Consider the following 21,361-nt stretch of genomic DNA (forward strand, 5'->3'; position numbering starts at 1 on the left):
ACCCCTAATCTGCAAAGAATCAGATGTAGTAGACCGAGCGCTAGTAATACGATGCCTTAAGCTCACTGGCAAGAGCCCCCTAGTGGGCTTGGGAAAGAGACTAACTAAACTGAGTGAGTGAGCGCTTACAGCTTAAAAGGCTAAGTGTTGGTATAAAACAATTTAATACAAGCAATAAAACAATATAACTATATAACTAATACAGTGATTCAGTTAAAACAATTTATACATATTACATGGATCCATGGGGGGCATATAAAAACAAACCTAAAATACAATGTGCGTTCAGAACAGCATAAAATAATAAATAATCACAATACCGAAAAAAGCCAGTTGGGTCACAAACCCATCAACTTTCGTTGGATGGGCGCTGATCACATAGGTAAAATTGGATATAGACAGGTGATGCGACGTGTCTGTGATATGACGCTAAAGGTTACACAATGGTGTGGATAAAAATGTGTAAAAATGTGAAAAAATGTGAAAAAATATATGAAAAGATAAATAAATATAAATATCCACAATTAGTGTTCAAAAATTATAAATATAAATGTCCACAATTAGTGTTCAAAAAAATAAGTTCCAAATTAGATATATCCAGTGTGGGTAATAGGCATAAGTTGCCAAAAGAAGGGGGTAGTTCCTTAGAAGCAAAATTTTGTGATGAATTGTAGAAAAATGTTCAAAAACACATCGTGAAGAATACAAATCGAAAAACCATATTTTCAAAAATAAAAACAAAATCCAAAAAAATGTCTTCAAAACCTGTGGAAAAAAGGAGAAATAATAGTGCAATAACGTTTTTGCAATCCAAATGATGATTAGAAATAAGCTCACCAGTATGTCAACGCGTTTCGGCCTTCCTGGCCTTTATCAAGACTATACTGTTAGTGATTATCTGGGAGCTTTTATAGTGTGGTCTCTGTGGTGATTGGATCAATTTTGGCGCCAAAAAGATTAGGTCCGCCCTTTCCTGTTTGGCCCATTTTTGCCTGGGAAAATAACTAATACCAATCTTAGTTCGTATTTTTCATCATCAAAAGACAGTTTTAGACGTATTTGACATTTATATATAACGTATTGTATTTTTGGGTTTCATTTCTTTCTTAATTTGTGCGTCTATGGCATATTTATAATCTTATTTGTTGTCCGGTTTTTGCCCCACTTCCGGATCTAGGGGTCATTGTCTAATATGTATCACATCCGGTTTCATCTGCATCACTTCCGGTTTCGCTATTACCGGAAGTTGATGTCATCAATATCCGGTGTAAATATTGCCGTAGCTGATTCCGCTCTTGCCGGTAATAGACTAAGTGCATGCCTTTCTAAAATACTTTTAGGATGCCTTTCTAAAATTCTTTTAGGCAGTTGTGCTCTAAGTCATAAAGACGATTGATGTGTTATATACAAAAAGGTGGTCAGGTTAGTCAGACGTGTAAACACTAATGCGGAGTCTTAGTGTAAATGAGATGGCTAATATAAATACAGTGATCTGAATGAGGATCCTAGTGTTATTCTGTAAAAATCACAGGGGTTAATGGGCTGAGATATTTAATAAAAGTCGTTAACTGATAGCAGTAGATATTTAATAAAAGTCGTTGGTTAATAGAATGGAATATTAATTCAAACTTGTGATTGGCACAGAACATGTAGAGCAGACTGTCGTTGGGGTGTCTAATGTGCAACTTGCACCGCTCATTAAATTCTTAAAATTCGGGTTGTCTGAAGAGTGTTAATGGATGTGGGCCTGAGGTAGGTGGGTCGTGGATCAGGAAGGAAATAAGTTGTGTAGCTTGTATGCTATTAGTGGGATCCGACCCTCTCGGTCGCTTTGATAGGTGTATGCTTATGTGTTTTGAATCTAGGGACTAGGTCCCCTAATCAGTACCTATCTATAAGTCGTGGGTCTAGGTTCAATGTGGAACCTACCATTTTACAGATGGGCTTTCAGATATTTGAAGCGACTATCGCTATATTGGCTTGAATATGAGGTATCGAATATGTGGCATTGAATTCGGCAAGCATACCGCACGAGGCAGGCATAGAGGCCGTAAATTCCTTTTTATTGAAAGACCCAGAAGTACTTGATGAACAACGTCTATTCATATTGGAAAGCATTAAATACATCTTAAGCCACAATTATTTTTGTTGTAACAACGAATTCTACAAACAAGTGTGCGGCACAGCAATGGGGACCAGGTTCGCGCCTAGCTATGCTAACATCTACATGGGTCAATGGGAACAGATATTCTGGGACTCATGTCCAGCAAGCGCGGACCTGGTCCTCTATTCCAGATACATAGACGATATATTGATCATCTGGAAGGGATCACTGGAAGACTTAAAATACACCATTGACGTAATGAACCAGAATGAAATGAACCTAAAGTTTACGTCTGAATACAGCTACAACAAAATCAACTTTCTGGATCTCACAATTGAAGTTAAGAATGGTAAAACTGAGACGTCGACCTTCTTTAAGAAGGTCGACTGTAACAACTGCATTCATAGCCTGAGCTGCCACCATCCAACTTGGAAAAGCAACATACCAAAAGGACAACTCCTAAGGATAAGAAAAAACTGCTCTAACCCGAACAAGTGGGCTGAACAAGCAGGGATACTGAAAGAAAGGTTCTTGGATAGGGGGTACAACAAAGAGACTCTGGAAGAGAAAATTGTGGAAGTGGGAAAAGTCGACAGGAATAGCCTAATAAAATATAAAACAAAGCAGACAAAAGAAATGGAGGACAACATTATCGATGTACCCATGATCACTGAATACTGCTCCAATAGATTTATCATAGAAAGAATCATCAGGAAGCATTGGGCAATATTGAAAGAGGATGATATAATCGGGGAGAAACTGATATCACAACCAAGATTTGTCTATAGGAGGACCGACAATCTGAAAAATCTTCTGGCACCAAGTATCCCAAGAAATAAGATGAGTAACACCGTGAACCACCAAGGCAAAGCAATCACAGGCTTTTTCCCTTGCCCAAGTTGTAAGGCCTGCAAAAGCGGAGTCAAAACCAGCCGATTTTCCCCACATGGCAAGACAGATGATTATAAGATACAAAACCTCATCAGATGCCAGGACAAGGGAATTATCTATGTAATATACTGCACATGTGGCCTCCAATATGTGGGACAGACCTCAAGAGCTTTAAAAGACCGTATTAGAGAACACATACTGTGTATCGAAAAATCGAATACCGATACACCTTTATACAAGCATTTCTCCATAAAACATGGAGGCAACATAAAAGATTTCAAGTTCTTTGGAATTGAAAAGATAAATAAAAACTGGCGAGGAGGGGACTACGGGAAAAAATTGCTCTTCCATGAATCAAAATGGATCTTCGCATTGGATTGCCTCTTCCCAAAAGGACTGAACCATAAAGAAGACCTGTCACACCTCTTGGCCTTGATAAAAGACTAGGCAAAGTACAACACGTCTTCCTAAAGGTTTATTATTCCAACGAACAAAGGAAAAGACATTCCCATTTGCAAATATATCTATCAGAAAAGTCATAACGTGACCGCATGTGTCTTCACACTAGCCCTCAAGGAGGACCTTTACTGATAATCAAACCGATAGATCCAAACTAGCTGACTGATATAATAAGTAAACCGTCTGATAAATGAACGTCCAGATTTGAAAAGCTGACAGGCTCCTATTAGCTGGTGATTATAAATACATAACCATTCTAGGCCTTTTTTTAAATTTAGCTCAGCAGAGACCCACTGTCCATTGATATGACTTAGCATAGAGTACATCTAAGACGCCGAATTCAATGCCACATATTCGATACCTCATATTCAAGCCAATATAGCGATAGTCGCTTCAAATATCTGAAAGCCCATTTGTAAAATGGTAGGTTCCACATTGAACCTAGACCCACGACTTATAGATAGGTACTGATTAGGGGACCTAGTCCCTAGATTCAAAACACATAAGCATACACCTATCAAAGCGACCGAGAGGGTCGGATCCCACTAATAGCATACAAGCTACACAACTTATTTCCTTCCTGATCCACGACCCACCTACCTCAGGCCCACATCCATTAACACTCTTCAGACAACCCGAATTTTAAGAATTTAATGAGCGGTGCAAGTTGCACATTAGACACCCCAACGACAGTCTGCTCTACATGTTCTGTGCCAATCACAAGTTTGAATTAATATTCCATTCTATTAACCAACGACTTTTATTAAATATCTACTGCTATCAGTTAACGACTTTTATTAAATATCTCAGCCCATTAACCCCTGTGATTTTTACAGAATAACACTAGGATCCTCATTCAGATCACTGTATTTATATTAGCCATCTCATTTACACTAAGACTCCGCATTAGTGTTTACACGTCTGACTAACCTGACCACCTTTTTGTATATAACACATCAATCGTCTTTATGACTTAGAGCACAACTGCCTAAAAGAATTTTAGAAAGGCATCCTAAAAGTATTTTAGAAAGGCATGCACTTAGTCTATTACCGGCAAGAGCGGAATCAGCTACGGCAATATTTACACCGGATATTGATGACATCAACTTCCGGTAATAGCGAAACCGGAAGTGATGCAGATGAAACCGGATGTGATACATATTAGACAATGACCCCTAGATCCGGAAGTGGGGCAAAAACCGGACAACAAATAAGATTATAAATATGCCATAGACGCACAAATTAAGAAAGAAATGAAACCCAAAAATACAATACGTTATATATAAATGTCAAATACGTCTAAAACTGTCTTTTGATGATGAAAAATACGAACTAAGATTGGTATTAGTTATTTTCCCAGGCAAAAATGGGCCAAACAGGAAAGGGCGGACCTAATCTTTTTGGCGCCAAAATTGATCCAATCACCACAGAGACCACACTATAAAAGCTCCCAGATAATCACTAACAGTATAGTCTTGATAAAGGCCAGGAAGGCCGAAACACGTTGACATACTGGTGAGCTTATTTCTAATCATCATTTGGATTGCAAAAACGTTATTGCACTATTATTTCTCCTTTTTTCCACAGGTTTTGAAGACATTTTTTTGGATTTTGTTTTTATTTTTGAAAATATGGTTTTTCGATTTGTATTTTTGAACGATGTGTTTTTGAACATTTTTCTACAATTCATCACAAAATTTTGCTTCTAAGGAACTACCCCCTTCTTTTGGCAACTTATGCCTATTACCCACACTGGATATATCTAATTTGGAACTTATTTTTTTGAACACTAATTGTGGACATTTATATTTATAATTTTTGAACACTAATTGTGGATATTTATATTTATTTATCTTTTCATATATTTTTTCACATTTTTTCACATTTTTACACATTTTTATCCACACCATTGTGTAACCTTTAGCGTCATATCACAGACACGTCGCATCACCTGTCTATATCCAATTTTACCTATGTGATCAGCGCCCATCCAACGAAAGTTGATGGGTTTGTGACCCAACTGGCTTTTTTCGGTATTGTGATTATTTATTATTTTATGCTGTTCTGAACGCACATTGTATTTTAGGTTTGTTTTTATATGCCCCCCATGGATCCATGTAATATGTATAAATTGTTTTAACTGAATCACTGTATTAGTTATATAGTTATATTGTTTTATTGCTTGTATTAAATTGTTTTATACCAACACTTAGCCTTTTAAGCTGTAAGCGCTCACTCACTCAGTTTAGTTAACCCCTAATCTGCCCTCCCTAACATCGCCGACACCTAAGTTCAAACATTAACCCCTAATCTGCCGACTGGAGCTCACCGCTATTCTAATAAATGTATTAACCCCTAAAGCTAAGTGTAACCCGTAACACTATCACCCCCCTAAATTAAATATAATTTAACTCTAACGAAATAAATTAACTCTTATTAAATAAATTATTCCTATTTAAAGCTAAATACTTACCTGTAAAATAAATCCTAATATAGCTACAATATAAATTATAATTATATTATAGCTATTTTAGGATTAATATTTATTTTACAGGCAACTTTGTATTTATTTTAACCAGGTACAATAGCTATTAAATAGTTAAGAACTATTTAATAGCTACCTAGTTAAAATAATTACAAAATTACCTGTAAAATAAATCCTAACCTAAGTTACAATTAAACCTAACACTACACTATCAATAAATAAATTAAATAAAATACCTACAATTACCTACAATTAAACCTAACACTACACTATCAATAAATGAATTAAATACAATACCTACAAATAACTACAATGAAATAAACTAACTAAAGTACAAAAAATAAAAAAGAACTAAGTTACAAAAAATAAAAAAATATTTACAAACATAAGAAAAATATTACAACAATTTTATTCTAATTACACCTACTCTAAGCCCCCTAATAAAATAAAACGCTCACTTCAGCCACGACTCTAAATACCGGAGTTAGAAAGATCCCATTGAAAAGATAGGATACGCAATTGACGTAAGGGGATCTGCGGTATGGAAAAGTCGCGGCTGAAAAGTGAGCGTTAGACCCTTTTTTGACTGACTCCAAATACCGGCGGTAGCCTAAAACCAGCGTTAGGAGCCTCTAACGCTGGTTTTCACGGCTACCGCCAAACTCCAAATCTAGGCCTAAGTGACTTATCTTGCTAGCTAAGATTGCACCACAAGAAAAGGAATACTTAACCCTTAATGGAAAAAAGTTGTTAAAAAAAACGCTATGAATTAACCAAAGAACCCTCTGCAAGTGGCGCCTACCTGCCCTCAGGGGTCTGTCAAATCACTCAACCACTTCGATTAGGTAAAATCTTTCCTTTGAGGCCCACCGGAGCTGGAGCTTGCTACTTGCATGGGGAATTCAACTGCGCAACTGAGGCGTGAAAATAGGCCCCGCCCATCTACATTGATGTCTCACTCCCTTGCAAAAACCGCTAAAAAGCGGTCTACAACCTGGCCATGTGGGTTTCCATTTACCCAGGTCTAAAAGAAAGCCATGTACCCCCTTCATTGCCATCAAAAATAAAAATGTTTGCTTCACACAAAATTAAAAAGTTAATTGTCCTCTAAACATAAAATTGTTTGCCCAACAAACATTATGTCATCAGTGTCAACCATTTTTTTTCAGCCCAAAAAAACATACAGGTACCAGTAATACCCTTCTACTTCATGTAGGATTACTGCTTACCCCATCCATTATGGGAATACTGTCAGCTAATTCTGAAATAACACAGTCTCTCCAGAAAAAAATGACTGAACATACCTCAATGCTTGTAGCATGAAAAACGTTCCTCACACTGAAGTTTCTTAAGTACTCCTCAGCCATTCTGTGGGAACTACTCTGGATCTTAGTGACAACTGCTAAGATCATCAGTTTCCAGGCAGAAATCTTCATCCATCTGCTGCCTGGGAATAAATAGCACTTACCGGTACCATTTAAAATAAAAAAGTCTTGCTTGAAGAAAATTAAAACTATCATTTTATCACCTCTTTCACTTTACCCTTCCTATCACTTAGTATAGGCAAAGAGAATGACTGGGGGGGTGGAGTCAAGGGAGGAGCTATATAGACAGCTCTGCTGTGGTGCTCTTTGCCACTTCCTGTTAGCAGGAGGATAATATCCCACAAGTAAAGGATGAATCCGTGGACTCGTCGTATCTAGTAGAAGAAAGGAATAATTGAACTATTCACACAAAAATGCTTATGAAAATTTGTATTAAGGTGCATCAAAAATCATAACAAATTGCTCACTGAAAATCGTATTTTATCAAAAAAGTTACATTTGTATGTAAATTACACTGGAATAAATCATATTAAATATGCACAGTTTAAATAGTAATTTATGTACACTGGATGTGCAAAAATCACTTTAAAATTCATACTTATAAGTACAAAATACAAAGCATAATTGTTGTTTCTCCATAAAATGGGCTGAACTAGTGGCATCACTAGGGTTGATGTCACCCGGTGCGGTAACTCATGGTGTCACCCCCCATGACATAGACACATTCTCTTACACACACACACTCTCACACTCTAACACAAATTTTCTCTCACACACAAAGACACTGACAAAGACACACACACTCTCACACAAAGACACTCTCACACAAAGACACACAAAGACAAACACACACACATTCGCACAAAGACAAACACATGCTCTCTCATACACACACTCTCAGGGGTAAATTTATCATAGTGCGGACAGACATGATCCTCTATAGCGAATCATGTCCGCCGCATATCGATAAATATGGTGTCGGCATTTAACATTGCACCAGCAGTTTTTGTGAACTGCTGGTGCAATACCGCCCCCTGTAGATTCGCGGCCGCTAGCAGGGGGTGTCAATCAACCTAATCGTATTCGATTGGGCTGATTGCTGTACGCCATCTCAGAGGTGGCGGACGAGTTAAGGAGCAGCGTTCTTAGGACCGCTGCTTCTTAACTTCCGCTTCAGGCGGACCTGAAGCAGAGTGAGTCGGAAGCAGCATCCGCTGTTTAATAAATCGACCCCTCACACTCTAACACAAATTCTCACACACACAAAGACACTGACAATGAAACACACACACTCTCACACAAAGACACACACATGCAAAAGAGAAATAACTGTAGCCATGTTCAGTATGTTGCAAATGCACATCAGCTTTGTGGCTGTTTTGTGAATACACAGATATTGTGCAAAGGCAGAAATGTTAGCAGCTTGAGTCCACATGATATTTCAAGGACAATGCTGCAGAAGAGGTAAGTATCACCAGAGTAGGACTGGCAACTTTTACAGGCAAGTACAACCCAGTGGCCAGGGAATGGCAACTTTATCCCCTTTAAAATACAATATTTGACACAGCAAATTGTAAAGTGAGACTGCTTAAAATGTTTTTTTAATGTGAACTGTATACTTATAGAGTATCTATACACTGATGATGAGCGGACTGGACTATATTATGTGCATGGGTATCTATACACTGATAATGAGCACGCTGTGTCTATATGGTGATATTAGGCATACAGTACTGTGCTATCTGTTATTAAGACCTCTGTTTTTTACCTAAATTACCTACATTATTTTTTCTTATCTTGGAAGGAGATAAGTATTTAGAGGGGCTATATAGGAATTCAAAAGTTTGTGCTAACATTTTTATTTTATCAAAGGGTCTTAAAATTAATGCAGGTCATTTTTGGTCCAGTTGAAGCATATTAAAAAAATACAACATTTCTACAATACCGATTGTGATTCCTGCTCAGGTTTGCATGAAAATTTAAAATGTCCTGGTTTTTTATAATGGACACAGTTATGTTGAAATCTGTTGTTTACCTCCTGCCTCGCAGGTTATGTCTCACTTTACCTACTGTTAGAAACTGGTATAACAATACTTCGAGTTATAATCTAATGTACTAGATATTCATGCAATTTTCTGGCGCATATTGATACTCCCACTCTGAACACACAGATGCCTGAAATGGATGTTTCAGCATGGAGGTCTTGAGATCCTTGATCTTTTACCTCCATATCACCTGTCACATCACGGGGGAATCCTCACTGTGCTCCAGGAAATATATAAAGGGCGGCGATATGCCTACAGGCCCTATATTTAGACTTATTTAGTTTTGTTTTGTTATATTTATAAAGTGAGCGGCTCAGTTAAAGTTGGTTTAATTCCTTTTTCAGTTTCATCCCCACATGGGCCTAGCAGGGCACAGCCTGTTAGACTTACTCTCTCATAAAGTATTTGTATACAATTGATCCAATGTTGCTATTTTTTCTGTACATTTGTATTGCTGGTTTTAGAGTGTCATTGTGGACGGGCCCCAATACACAATTTCTAACCTCTTGCCCCCTTCCTCCTGTCTTATTTTGTTACCAACATACCACAAACACCATGCACCACCCACAGCGAGGGGACCCCATATTGAGGGAACAACATACTAGATGCAAAGCACACCCGATCAAACTACTAACGGTGAATGTTAAAGGCCTCAATAACCCGGGCAAAAGATCCATAGTAACGAGAGACCTACAGAAAATGGGAGGGGAAATTGTGTTTCTTCAAGAAACCCATTTTATCAAATCCAAAGAACCCAATTGGCACAGTCACGCATACCCCAACCTGTATCTAGCCTCAGGCCCACGTAAACAGAATGGGGTAGGGGTCCTTATCCACCGTAAACTACCATTCACCTTGATACGCCAAGAGAAAGATAAAGACGGTAGATATATCATCCTTGTAGGTCAGCTTCACGGCAAACTGATCACATTAGTCAACATTTATTCACCTAACTCAAAGCAAGACCACTTCTTAAAAGGGGTCACCCAAAAAATACAGGAAATATCGAGGGGTGTCCTCTTTATGGGGGGAGACCTCAATGTACCATTAATCCCCATGTCCGATACCTCTAACGGGGTATCAAGCACCCCACACCATACATTGAAACAAATCAACTCAATACTCAAACACCTTTTTGTACATGATATATGGAGAACATTGCACCCAACAGACAGAGATTTCACCTTTTATTCCGCCCCCCACAGAAAGTATTCCCGGATAGACTATCTCTTTTCTGATTCAATGGGGATATCATACATTACACATAGCGACATTCTGTCTATCACATGGTCGGATCATGCCCCTGTCTCCTGCAACATTGCATGGCCAAATTCACCTAACACACCTTTTTTGTGGAGGATGGAGGATGTGCTCCTGGATAATCCGGAAATAAAAACTGACATAGAAAGATCCATCTCGGAATACTTCAACATTAACACACAGGACAATCTCCCACTCACCACAATCTGGGAGGCCCACAAATGTGTCCTCCGAGGTATTTTAATTAAACATAAATCTAAACTGAATAAACAGCACAGAGAAAAATACAATACAAAGCTTCACACTATACATGTGCTAGAAGAAAAACATAAAAGAAACCCCACTAATGCTTCATTAGAAAATGAACTATCTCAAGCCCGACTTGAGTTCCGAGCCTTGTTACAAGAAGAGAACCAGCGCTCGGCCCTAAAACTCAGACAAAAGTATTATGAGGGGGGTGACAAAGCAGGCAGACTCTTGGCGAGAGCCCTTACACGCCAGAGGTTGAAAACTTATATACACTCTATGAAAGACGGACAGGGACAAACTAGACAGGATAGTTACAGTATTGCACGTATTTTCCATGCCTACTATGAAGGGTTATATAATCTCAAAAAAGGTGAGACAGATAAACATATACAGAACATACGAGACTACCTGAGACACACAAGACTACCTACTCTGACTGTAGAAGAATCTGATACTTTAGATACTCCCCTAACACAAGAAGAAATTGCTGAGACAATAACTGCTCTCCCGGCAGGGAAGAGCCCAGGTCCGGATGGTCTGAGTAATAAATATTATAAGACCTTTCTCCCGCTACTCTTGCCCCACCTACAAAAGCTGTTCAATGAATTACCTGACTCCGGACACTTACCAAAGACTATGCTGACAGCCCACATAACAATCTTACCGAAACCCGGGAAACCCCCAGATAAACCAGAGAGTTATAGGCCCATCTCCCTCCTTAACAGTGATATTAAGATTCTAGCAAAGGTCTTAGCAACCCGTATCAACAAATATCTGCCACAACTGATATCCACCGATCAGGTGGGATTTGTCCCTGGCAGAGAGGCCAGGGACAATACTTTAAAAATCTTTCATCTCATGGCTTTCTCTAAGGCTCAGTCTATCCCTCTCGCTCTGCTGTCTACGGACGCAGAGAAAGCATTTGATAGGGTGGACTGGGCTTTTCTACGAGAATCTATGGCTGCAATGGGGTTTGGAGATAAGTTTTTAAGAACTGTTTTTGCCTTATACTCACACCCTAACGCACAAATCAAAGTCAATGGCATTCTCTCTGATCCATTCCATATTGGAAATGGAACTAGGCAAGGGTGCCCGTTATCCCCCGCATTATTTGCCATCACCATTGAGGCACTGGCCAGTAACATCAGATACAATACTGAGATAAAGGGTATAAGGACAGGTCCCGTTGAAAACAAGTTGGCCATGTATGCTGACGACTTGTTACTTACTATAACTGATATAGAATCATCCATTCCCGCGGTCTTAGCAGAATTTGAAAGATTTGGCTTAGTCTCTAACTTCTTACTTAATCTCACAAAATCAGAAATCTTGGGCATTTCTCTAACTCCAGAAATGCAATCCTGGCTCGGGAACCATTCCCCATTCCTGCAAAGGACTGGAACATTGAAGTATCTGGGAATACACATTTCGGGAAATCACCTAGAGGTCTTTGAGGCCAACTATGTGCTCTTGAAGAAAGAGATAACCAGGGACTTTTCTGAATGGAAAAACAAGTCCATCTCCTGGCTCGGCAGAGTCGGGGTCGTGAAGATGAACGTCTTGCCGAGAATATTATATTTATTACAGGCTGCCCCTATAGCACTCCCTCGCACTTTCATTCCCTCCTTACAAAATCTAATTGAGGAATACATATGGAAAGGCGTGAGACCGAGAATTAACAGACAAACTCTATATCTACCGAGGGAGCAGGGGGGACTGGGTATACCGCACATCCTATATTATAGGCGGGCTGTCTTGCTTCAGAGAATAGTAGAGTGGTGCCAACCTTCAGCGGACAAAGCCTGGAAACAGGTGGGTTCACATGCCATTAAAAGGTCTAACCCAGCTACTCTGTTCTGGACTGACAGAAAACACAGACCAAATGATATATCCAAACTACCACTGTTAGAGGAACTGCTTAATGAATGGGACAAAATAATAACCACAGACTCACACATCTCCACCAGTTATGCACCTCTCACACCTATTTACAATAACCACGACTTACCTTTGCATATGACCATGGCGGCAGACCCTCCGGCCACCCCCCTGAACTGTATAGGCAACATTTTGACCCAGGGGAGACTTAAAACACAACAGGAACTATACGATGACCACCCTGCACTAGCAAACTCTTGGTTTGCGTACTCTCAAATACTACATTATATCAGCTCACATAAATCTAAACACCTCTTCGGTAGAGACTTGACGAAATTTGAACAGCTGTGTCTATCCCTTATGGAAATTAGACATGTGATCTCGATCATTTATAAACTCTTTTTGATACCATCTGACGACGTCTTACCTCAATACACCACACAATGGCATAGAGAACTAGGACACACCTTTACTACTGAGGAATGGAGACACATGTTTCTTTTGGGGAAGAGGGTTTCCATCTCAGCACGCTCACAGGAATCTCATTACAAACTTCTAAGTAGGTGGTACCTCACACCATATAGATTGAAAAGGATCTACCCTAATACCTCGGGAAAGTGCTGGAGAGGGTGCGGGTTGGAGGGTAACATGGCCCATGTGTGGTGGGATTGTCCACTACTCAGCCCCTTCTGGGAGGAAGTGTGGAAAGAAATTAACTTAATCATTGATCTGGAAATCCCTAGATCCCTAGAAACACTACTACTACACCTTCCACTCAAATTCCAGAATAGGGCACAAAAAGCTCTACTTATACTCCTTCTATCCTGTGCTAAAGCCCTGATCCCTCTCCACTGGAAATCCACTTGCATCCCTTCATTTTCAGAGTGGAAGCTAAAAGTAAATATCACATTGCAGCTAGAAAGATACCACTATCTTTCAAATGGCCAGCTGGATACCTATGAAATGATGTCGGAGATGTGGTCCCGGAGAGAACCCTCAAATAGCCTGAGCTGTGTCAATGGGAGGGAGGGGGGAACATGTCTGGGGCCCGTCCCGAGCCACACCGAACTGAACCGAACTGAACTAACCTGTATGACACGTCTGAACTAGATGTAAGGTACAACATATATGAAACATTGGATCCTTTAATGTAAAACTTGAATTACTGTTATGAGTCATGTTTTCTTTCTGGACTTTCTTTTTTCTTTATTTTTCTTTTTCCTTTTACTACAGGACTAAATGCTTTGCATATTTCTGTATGTTTAATATAATTAGAACATCTTTGTTAGCTTTGTATTTTGCTTATGGGAACAAATGTATTGGTTACTGCTGGCAATCTTTCTGCTATGAATGGGATTTATTGGATAATTCTCTAACAGGATCTCAAGGACACTTGTAACATGAAACTGTAATATGGACATTCCTGGAATCCAACCAGAGACTTACAGATACCCATAATTCGCCACATGTAGCTAACCTATGTTAAAGATGTATGCGTCAAACTGTATATAATCCCATAATTTTTTGTAACAACTTGGGAAATATTGTATCTTTTTCTATATCTTCAATAAACATTATTTTAAAATTTAAAAAAAAAAAAAAAAAAAAATACAACATTGATATTAATTAATAGTTATAATATAATAGTTTATATATGTAAAAAAAAAAGGGAAGTTGATGCAGCATAGCTGTAAAAAGCTAACTAGAAAATATCACCTGAACATCTCTATGTAAAAAAGAAAAATATTTGACCTCAAAATGTCCTAAGTATTCAAACCCCATTCCAAAGGACTTTAAGCAGCAAATCAGTATGTCTGTCCCTGGACAGCCAAGGGAGTGAGCTTTGTGCACACTCATATTATTTCCCTTTTCAGTTTAAGGAAGTTTACTATGAAATCTCATAAGAGTTAAGTGAAATCTCATGAGATCACATTAAAAGAGGTTATGACCTCAGCACTGCTGATGCTGATTGGCTGCTGTTCATTTCCTCATTTTTTTATTTATTTTTTACCTGCAGCTAAGCAGCAGCTGAAGTAAAACATTTTACACAGCACTTACTCTGCTGAGCTGAGGAAATTGTGAGGTAAAATATCTTACTTTTTTACATAGAGATGCTCAGGTGATATTTTCCTGTCAGCTTTTTACGAAGCCGGGAGAAGTCTTCATCCAAGCGGCAAGAAGTGGTCCACCAGACGGGCAGAAGTCTTCATCCAGATGGTATCTTCTATCTTCATCCTTCCGACTCGGAGCGGCTCTATCTTCAAGACATCCGGCGCGGAGGATCCTCTTCTTTCTTCCAGAATGAATATATATGTAGCAAGTGTTCTAATAATATTGTATGAAGCTTGATGAAACAGCCTTGAGCTGAGAAACGCTTCGCCTGTGTTTTTAACTTTTTAAATACATTTTTATCTTGGAACATTTGCTACCATCTTTTCTGTGAGTTGTCCCTTGTGCTAAGGGATCTTGTTTTGGCTGACTGCTGGATCCACCCTGTCCCGAGTGCCTCTTACTAAGTCTGGTGGGTGACTGAATTGACCCCATCCTGCTCCTATAGCATCAAGGGAGATGCTACAACTATTGTGAGTACCTCTCCTATCATTGGCTCTGTATCAACATTGTTCCTGCTGTACTAGGCCATGTGGGCACCTGTGTCTCTCTTATCGTTTTGAATACAGATACTACACCTTTGCGGGAGTTTGGTCTGCTGGGTGACTGTAATAGATCCCAAAAAAACCACCCCAAAATAAAACCACCCCCTAATCTAACACTAAACTACCAATTGTTCTTAAAAGGGCCATTTGCAAGCCATTGCCCTAAGTTTTACTTTTAAAAATTACCCCCTAAAAGTAAAACCTCCCACCCAACCCCCCAAAATAAAAAAAACCATAACTCTATAAAAACCTAAGATACCCATTGCCCCTAAAGGGGCATTTGTATGGGCATTGCCCTTAAAATGGGAATCAGCTCTTTTGCTGCTCATTAAAATAGAAAATCCCTAATCTAAAAAAATAATAATATAAAAAAAAATATATTTTTTTTACATTAGGGCTTTTTTATTTTAATGGGCAGCAAAAGAGCTGATTGCTGATTCCCCTTTTAAGGGCAATGGGTATCTTAGATTTTTTTAGATTTACTTTGGGGTTGTGGGGTTTTACATTTAGGGGGTAATTTGTAATTATTAAAAGTAAAAGAGGTGAAAAACTTAGGGCAATGCCCTACAAAAGGCCATTTTAAGGGCTATTGGTAGTTTAGTGTTAGATTAGGGTTTTTTTTATTTTAGGTTTTCTTTTTTGTTTTTATAGGGGTATTAGATTAGGTTTATTTTTTTATTTTTTTGGTTTATTATTTTTTGTAATCTTTGATTTTTTTTTATTTTTTGTAATATTAGATTTTATTTTTTTTATGTAATCTGTGGTTCATTTATTTTTTTACTGTAATGTTAGGTTTTTTATTTTAATAGGAAGTTAGGATATTTTTATTTTGCTAATTATTTTGTTTAGGGAGATAGTCTTTTTATTTTCGGTAACTGTAGTTTATTTGGGATTAAGTTAGGGGGTGTTAGGGTAGGGGGCTTAGAGATTAGATTGATACTTTACTTTGTGGGGGGTTGGTGGTTTAGGGGTTAATAGTGTAATTAGGTAGTTAGCGTTGTGGGGGTTGGCGGTTTAGGGGTTAATACTTTATTTAGGTTATTTGCATTGTGGGTGAATGGCGGATTAGGGGTTAATAACTTTATTAGTTAGATTGCAATGTGGGTGAATGGAGGATTAGTGGTTAATTCTTTTATTTAGTTATTGCGGTGGGGGGATGGCGGTTGAGAGGTACATATTGCGCGTGCGTTAGGTGTTTGTTAAGACTTTCAGGGAGTTACAGTGCACACATACTCAGCAAAAAGGCTTGGTGCGCCTTATTTAGGTCCCTGTTACCTTCAAGTGCCTGCCTGAGTGCTCTGACTTCAGTAACTCCTGGCTCCTGCTGAAAGCACCACATGTTTGGAAGAGGCAGAGGGGAGATAATACAGGAAGGCTCCTAGGCTGGAAGAGTAAGTAGAACAGATCTGACCTCTGCTCTTCTCTGTTATGCTGCACATATTTGTTCAGCTAAACGGCAGCAGCTACAGGGCAGAGTCTGGGGTGGAGGGGGACTGAGGGGAACACTGTGGATAAGCAGTTTTCTTTAGCAGTAGTAGATTTAATATCTGCACTGCTAAAATACAAGGCAAATGGAATCCTGGTGTCACCCCTCTGGATCTTGTCACCCTGGTGCAGTCTGCACCCCCCACAACCCCTAGTGACGCCACTAGGCTGAACATGGGCATTCCATTGGTGTATATGAAATTGCCTCTCTAATCCCAGCGTAATTCTGTAAATATTTTTGCACTGCAGTTCTCACTGTTTTTTCTTGCAAATTAAAAGGTGCCAAGCTTATCATAAAACACTTAAAATACTTATAACCCTAACAGAAAAACACATGCATATGAAAATATAGGCGATTGTAAGATACTATATGCAGAAAGCAGCATAACCTGATTTATATTGGCTACAGAATTTACTTTTTTAAGTGCCCCCCATGCTCACTGCTAACTTTGCTCTAAAGTTTCCCTTTCCAGCAAGCACCATTACTTTCAATAAGAGATATATATTGACACTCGCAGGGACTACCCCTTTTTATGATAATTCCACCAGGGCAGCCCCTGCGAGATGGGAACTAAAGGGCGAGATGATTAGATCATCGGGCCCTTTAGTTCCTACCGATAGCAAAACATATAATACATGAGGTAGATGAGTGAGACAAGTGAACAAAACAATAGAAAAAATTCTAACATGCACATTAAAGCACAGTATTTCAAGGGACAGTCAACTCAAAATGAAGCTTTCATGATTTTGATAGGGAATGCAATTTGAAAAAAAAAATGTAATTTACTTTTATCATCAAATTTGCTTTATTCTCTTGGTATTCTTTGTTGAAAGCAAAACCTAGGTAGGCTTATATGTTAATTTCTAAGCCGTTGCAGGCCACCTCATCTCAGTGTATTATTACATTTTTTTACAGTTAGAGAGTGCTAGTTCATGAGTGTCTTATAAATAACATTGTGCTCACTTCTGTGGAGTTATTTGGGTCAGCACTGATTGGCTAAAATGCACGATGCCTGTCAAAAGAACTGAGATAAGGGGGCAGTCTGCAGAGGCTTAGATGCAAGGTAATTACAGAGGTAAAAAGTATATTAATATAACAGTGTTGGTTATGCAAAACTGGGGAATGGGTAATAAAGGGTTCTTTTTAAACAATAAAACATTTGGAGGCCTATCTATCAAGCTTCGAAAGGAGCTTGACGGCCCGTGTTTCTGGCGAGTCTTCAGACTCGCCAGAAACAGCAGTTATGAAGCAGCGGTCACAAAGACTGCTGCTCCATAACCTGTCCGCCTGCTCTGAGCAGGCGGACAGACATTGCCGGAAATCAACCCGATTGAGTACGATCGGGTTGATTGACACCCCCCTGCTGGCGGGCGATTGGCCGCGAGTCTGCAGGGGGCGGCATTGCACCAGCAGCTCTTGTGAGCTGCTGGTGCAATGATGAAAACGGAGAGCGTATTGCTCTCCGTATTCAGCGAGGTCTGGCAGACCTGATCCACACTGTCAGATCAAGTCCGCCAGACTTTGATAATTAGGAGCCTTGGTGTAGACTGTGCCTTTAATATGTGTCAAATATGTTTTGCATACAAATGTAAAATTAAAACTGCTTATTCTGATATTAAAACTAACAGGAATTGCAGAATTTGTCTGTGAGATAGAAGCTTACTGGTTGAAAAGGAAAAATCTCACAGCTTTATTTGTGGACAATAAAACTATCACAAGCAAAATGTTTTGTTTTATTTATTTTTAAGCACATCAGTATAGTAAACAAAATAAAGTGTGATACATGATTTAGATGCAACACATAAAAACTAAATCTTTACTGCCCCTTTACGCAAAAAACGAATGTACTGTATTATATTACAAACGGCTGTTAATTTCCTTATTATATTTAAAAAAATATATTGAATATCACAGTACTCTACAAACATGGGATAAAAGTTTACAAACAAACCTTTACATTGTGCATTAATTTAATTAGACAAAATTTTAAAGAGAAAAATACCTCTGCGGCTTTAATAACGTATCTCTTTCCTCTTGGAGCTTCAAAATATAATTGCTCTTTGGCACCAGAATTAACTTGTAATAATTTTCCTTTAAAAGAAAAAAAAGAACTTGTATATTATTTGTATATAAGGTATTGGTACACTTTTAAAGTGAAATTCAACCATAGCGTTTTTGAAAGGGCATTTTCATTCATGAAGTATAAGATTCTTCATGCAGAAAGTGACTTTCTTCGTTTCAACTGCTCACCGTTCTTAGCTGCTACAGACGTGAAGTAAATCCGGTTTGGCGTCCATGGAAGCCGGATTTACCACACGGCTATTGGCTAAGAGGTGAAAACGTCACCTCTTAGCAAAATATTTTTTTGCCGTGGGCTGCTGTAGCAGCTAAGAACGGTGAATGGTTGAAATGAATAATGGCACTTTCTGAATGAAAGTGCCATTTATTTGTTTCAACAGTCAACCCTAGAGTTTCAAAAACTCTATGGTTGACTTTCACTTTAATTATATCATTTAAGTTTATTCATGAGCTTAGATCACATACATTATGTTTCTTGTAAAGTTTATAAACGCAACTTGATCATATATATAAATTGGTTTCTTTAAAATTTTCCCAAATCATGGTGTCATACCAGTGAATTAAGAGATTCCCATGGAAATCAATATTTATCTACCCCAAGTGGCATGGTTAAACTTCAGACTACAAAATGTAAATCCTAAAATGTTTCCAGACTCAATATAATAACATAGTAACATAGTAAATGAGGTTGAAAAAAGACAGAAGTTTGTCGAGTTAACCTATACAAATCTAATATACTTTCAAAAAAAGCTCCAGTTGAGCTTAAATCAATCCCATTAAAAAGGTGACCCATTTACACAAACAATCAACTCCCTAAACCATTTTTAAATGTATCTAAGGTGTCTGTTGGCATTTACTACCTCCTCAGGCAATGAGTTCCACAATTTGATTGCTCTTACAGTGAAAAAACGTTTACGTTGCAGGAGATTAAATCTCATTTCCTCCAGTCTTAAATTGTGACCTCTTGTCACAAGCAATTTTCTTGGATTAAACAGAGCTTCCACCATCTCTGTATATGGGCCTTGAATATATTTATATTGTCAAGGTATTTGAAATATTATTAAATAATATATAGAAGTATATTTATCTTTATTTAATAAATCTGTGGATGTGCACATGGTCTGTAAAACAAAGGATTATTTCTAAGAGATCTCCCACACTCATTATGTAAATTATGCTAAACACACAGGGGGGGGGGGGGGCATAGAACATTTGGCCTGCCCAATTTAATACAGTCACTTAGAGGAATGTTGGGGGAAGTAATTTTGAAAGAGAACAGGATACAGGCCCATATATGGGTTTCCTCCAAGGGAAATGCCGATCCGTCTGAAAAGATGTGAGAGATACAAACATTCTTCAAAGGACTGATAATTAGCACAAATTTGTTTTGAGTGACTCAGGCTGTGTGGCTGATAACACCAGAATACACAGAGAAAACACAGACAAATGCTAAGGTGTGACTCTGAACATACAGCACACAGTGAAGACACATGGCTTACATTATGATTTCAAAGCAACTGTAGTTAGATTTCAAATAAAATATACTAAGAAAATAAATACAAGACATACATATTTTGAAAGCATGAATATCTTAGCCTCTGTGTGTTTAAGAATATAAATAGATGTTTGTGGACCTAAAAGTAATAATACTTCATTTTATTTCAGATGGACTATAGACATATGAAATGCTTGGATCCCTTCTAATAATTATTTCTATTTTTATTGCAGACAACCAGTGGTCATGAGCATCAATCTATGCACTTAGAAAGAGATGGAATGCCTGCATGAAATGAAATGTCATATCATATGAATGTGCAATAAATGTTTATAAAGTTTTAAATACATCTCTTAAAATATAGTGAGATGAAGATATGGAAGTTACTTTGATGTGATATGACTATGAGATATAAATTTTCTGTTAGGCTAAATGAAATATAAATTATTTTAATATAATGTTAGATATATGTGATGTTTCATATCAAAATGATCAGAAAATTCATTAAGATATAACATCCAAAACAAATATTGTGAATAGTTGTTGCAGTAAATTATGATAAAATGAATAACCATTTCATAGAAATAGTGATTTAAGTTGTTTCAAATGTTGCTGTGTCTGTTTGTGATGCCACCCGGTGTTGCCATGAGAGAACTACAGCCAGAAAGCTTTTTGGCTGTTGGAAATGGGATATCCAGTTATCCAATAGAGGGACAAGGTTTCGAAGGGCCACCCATATTTTACACCAATGATTACACTATATAGTGCTATGCAGGAAAAGGGGGAAAAAAGACTGGCTGCAGAGTTTTGTAACTGACTGAAACTGTTTTGCGTGGGACACAACTATAAAAACAAAGTGGGCCATATTTCTCCTATTCCATTGCAATTACACTTATTTTATATGAGGTGTGAAAAAAAATCTTGAAGTTGGATATCATTTTGGTAACGTAT

The 21,361-nt window shown here is 38.2% G+C and overlaps 1 protein-coding gene across 1 annotated transcript in view; it reads right to left on the reverse strand.

Annotated features, from left to right (window-relative positions):
* EML6 (EMAP like 6) overlaps positions 1 to 21,361 on the reverse strand; it is a 540,560-nt gene that overhangs the window by 186,155 nt on the left and 333,044 nt on the right. Inside the window, exon 24 of the mRNA XM_053712691.1 lies at positions 18,839 to 18,927. Within this exon, the coding sequence (XP_053568666.1) occupies positions 18,839 to 18,927 (89 nt within the window). The remainder of the gene's footprint in view (positions 1 to 18,838; positions 18,928 to 21,361) is intronic.

Source organism: Bombina bombina, chromosome 4, assembly GCF_027579735.1.
Source record: "Bombina bombina isolate aBomBom1 chromosome 4, aBomBom1.pri, whole genome shotgun sequence".
NCBI classification, from domain to species: Eukaryota; Metazoa; Chordata; class Amphibia; order Anura; family Bombinatoridae; genus Bombina; species Bombina bombina.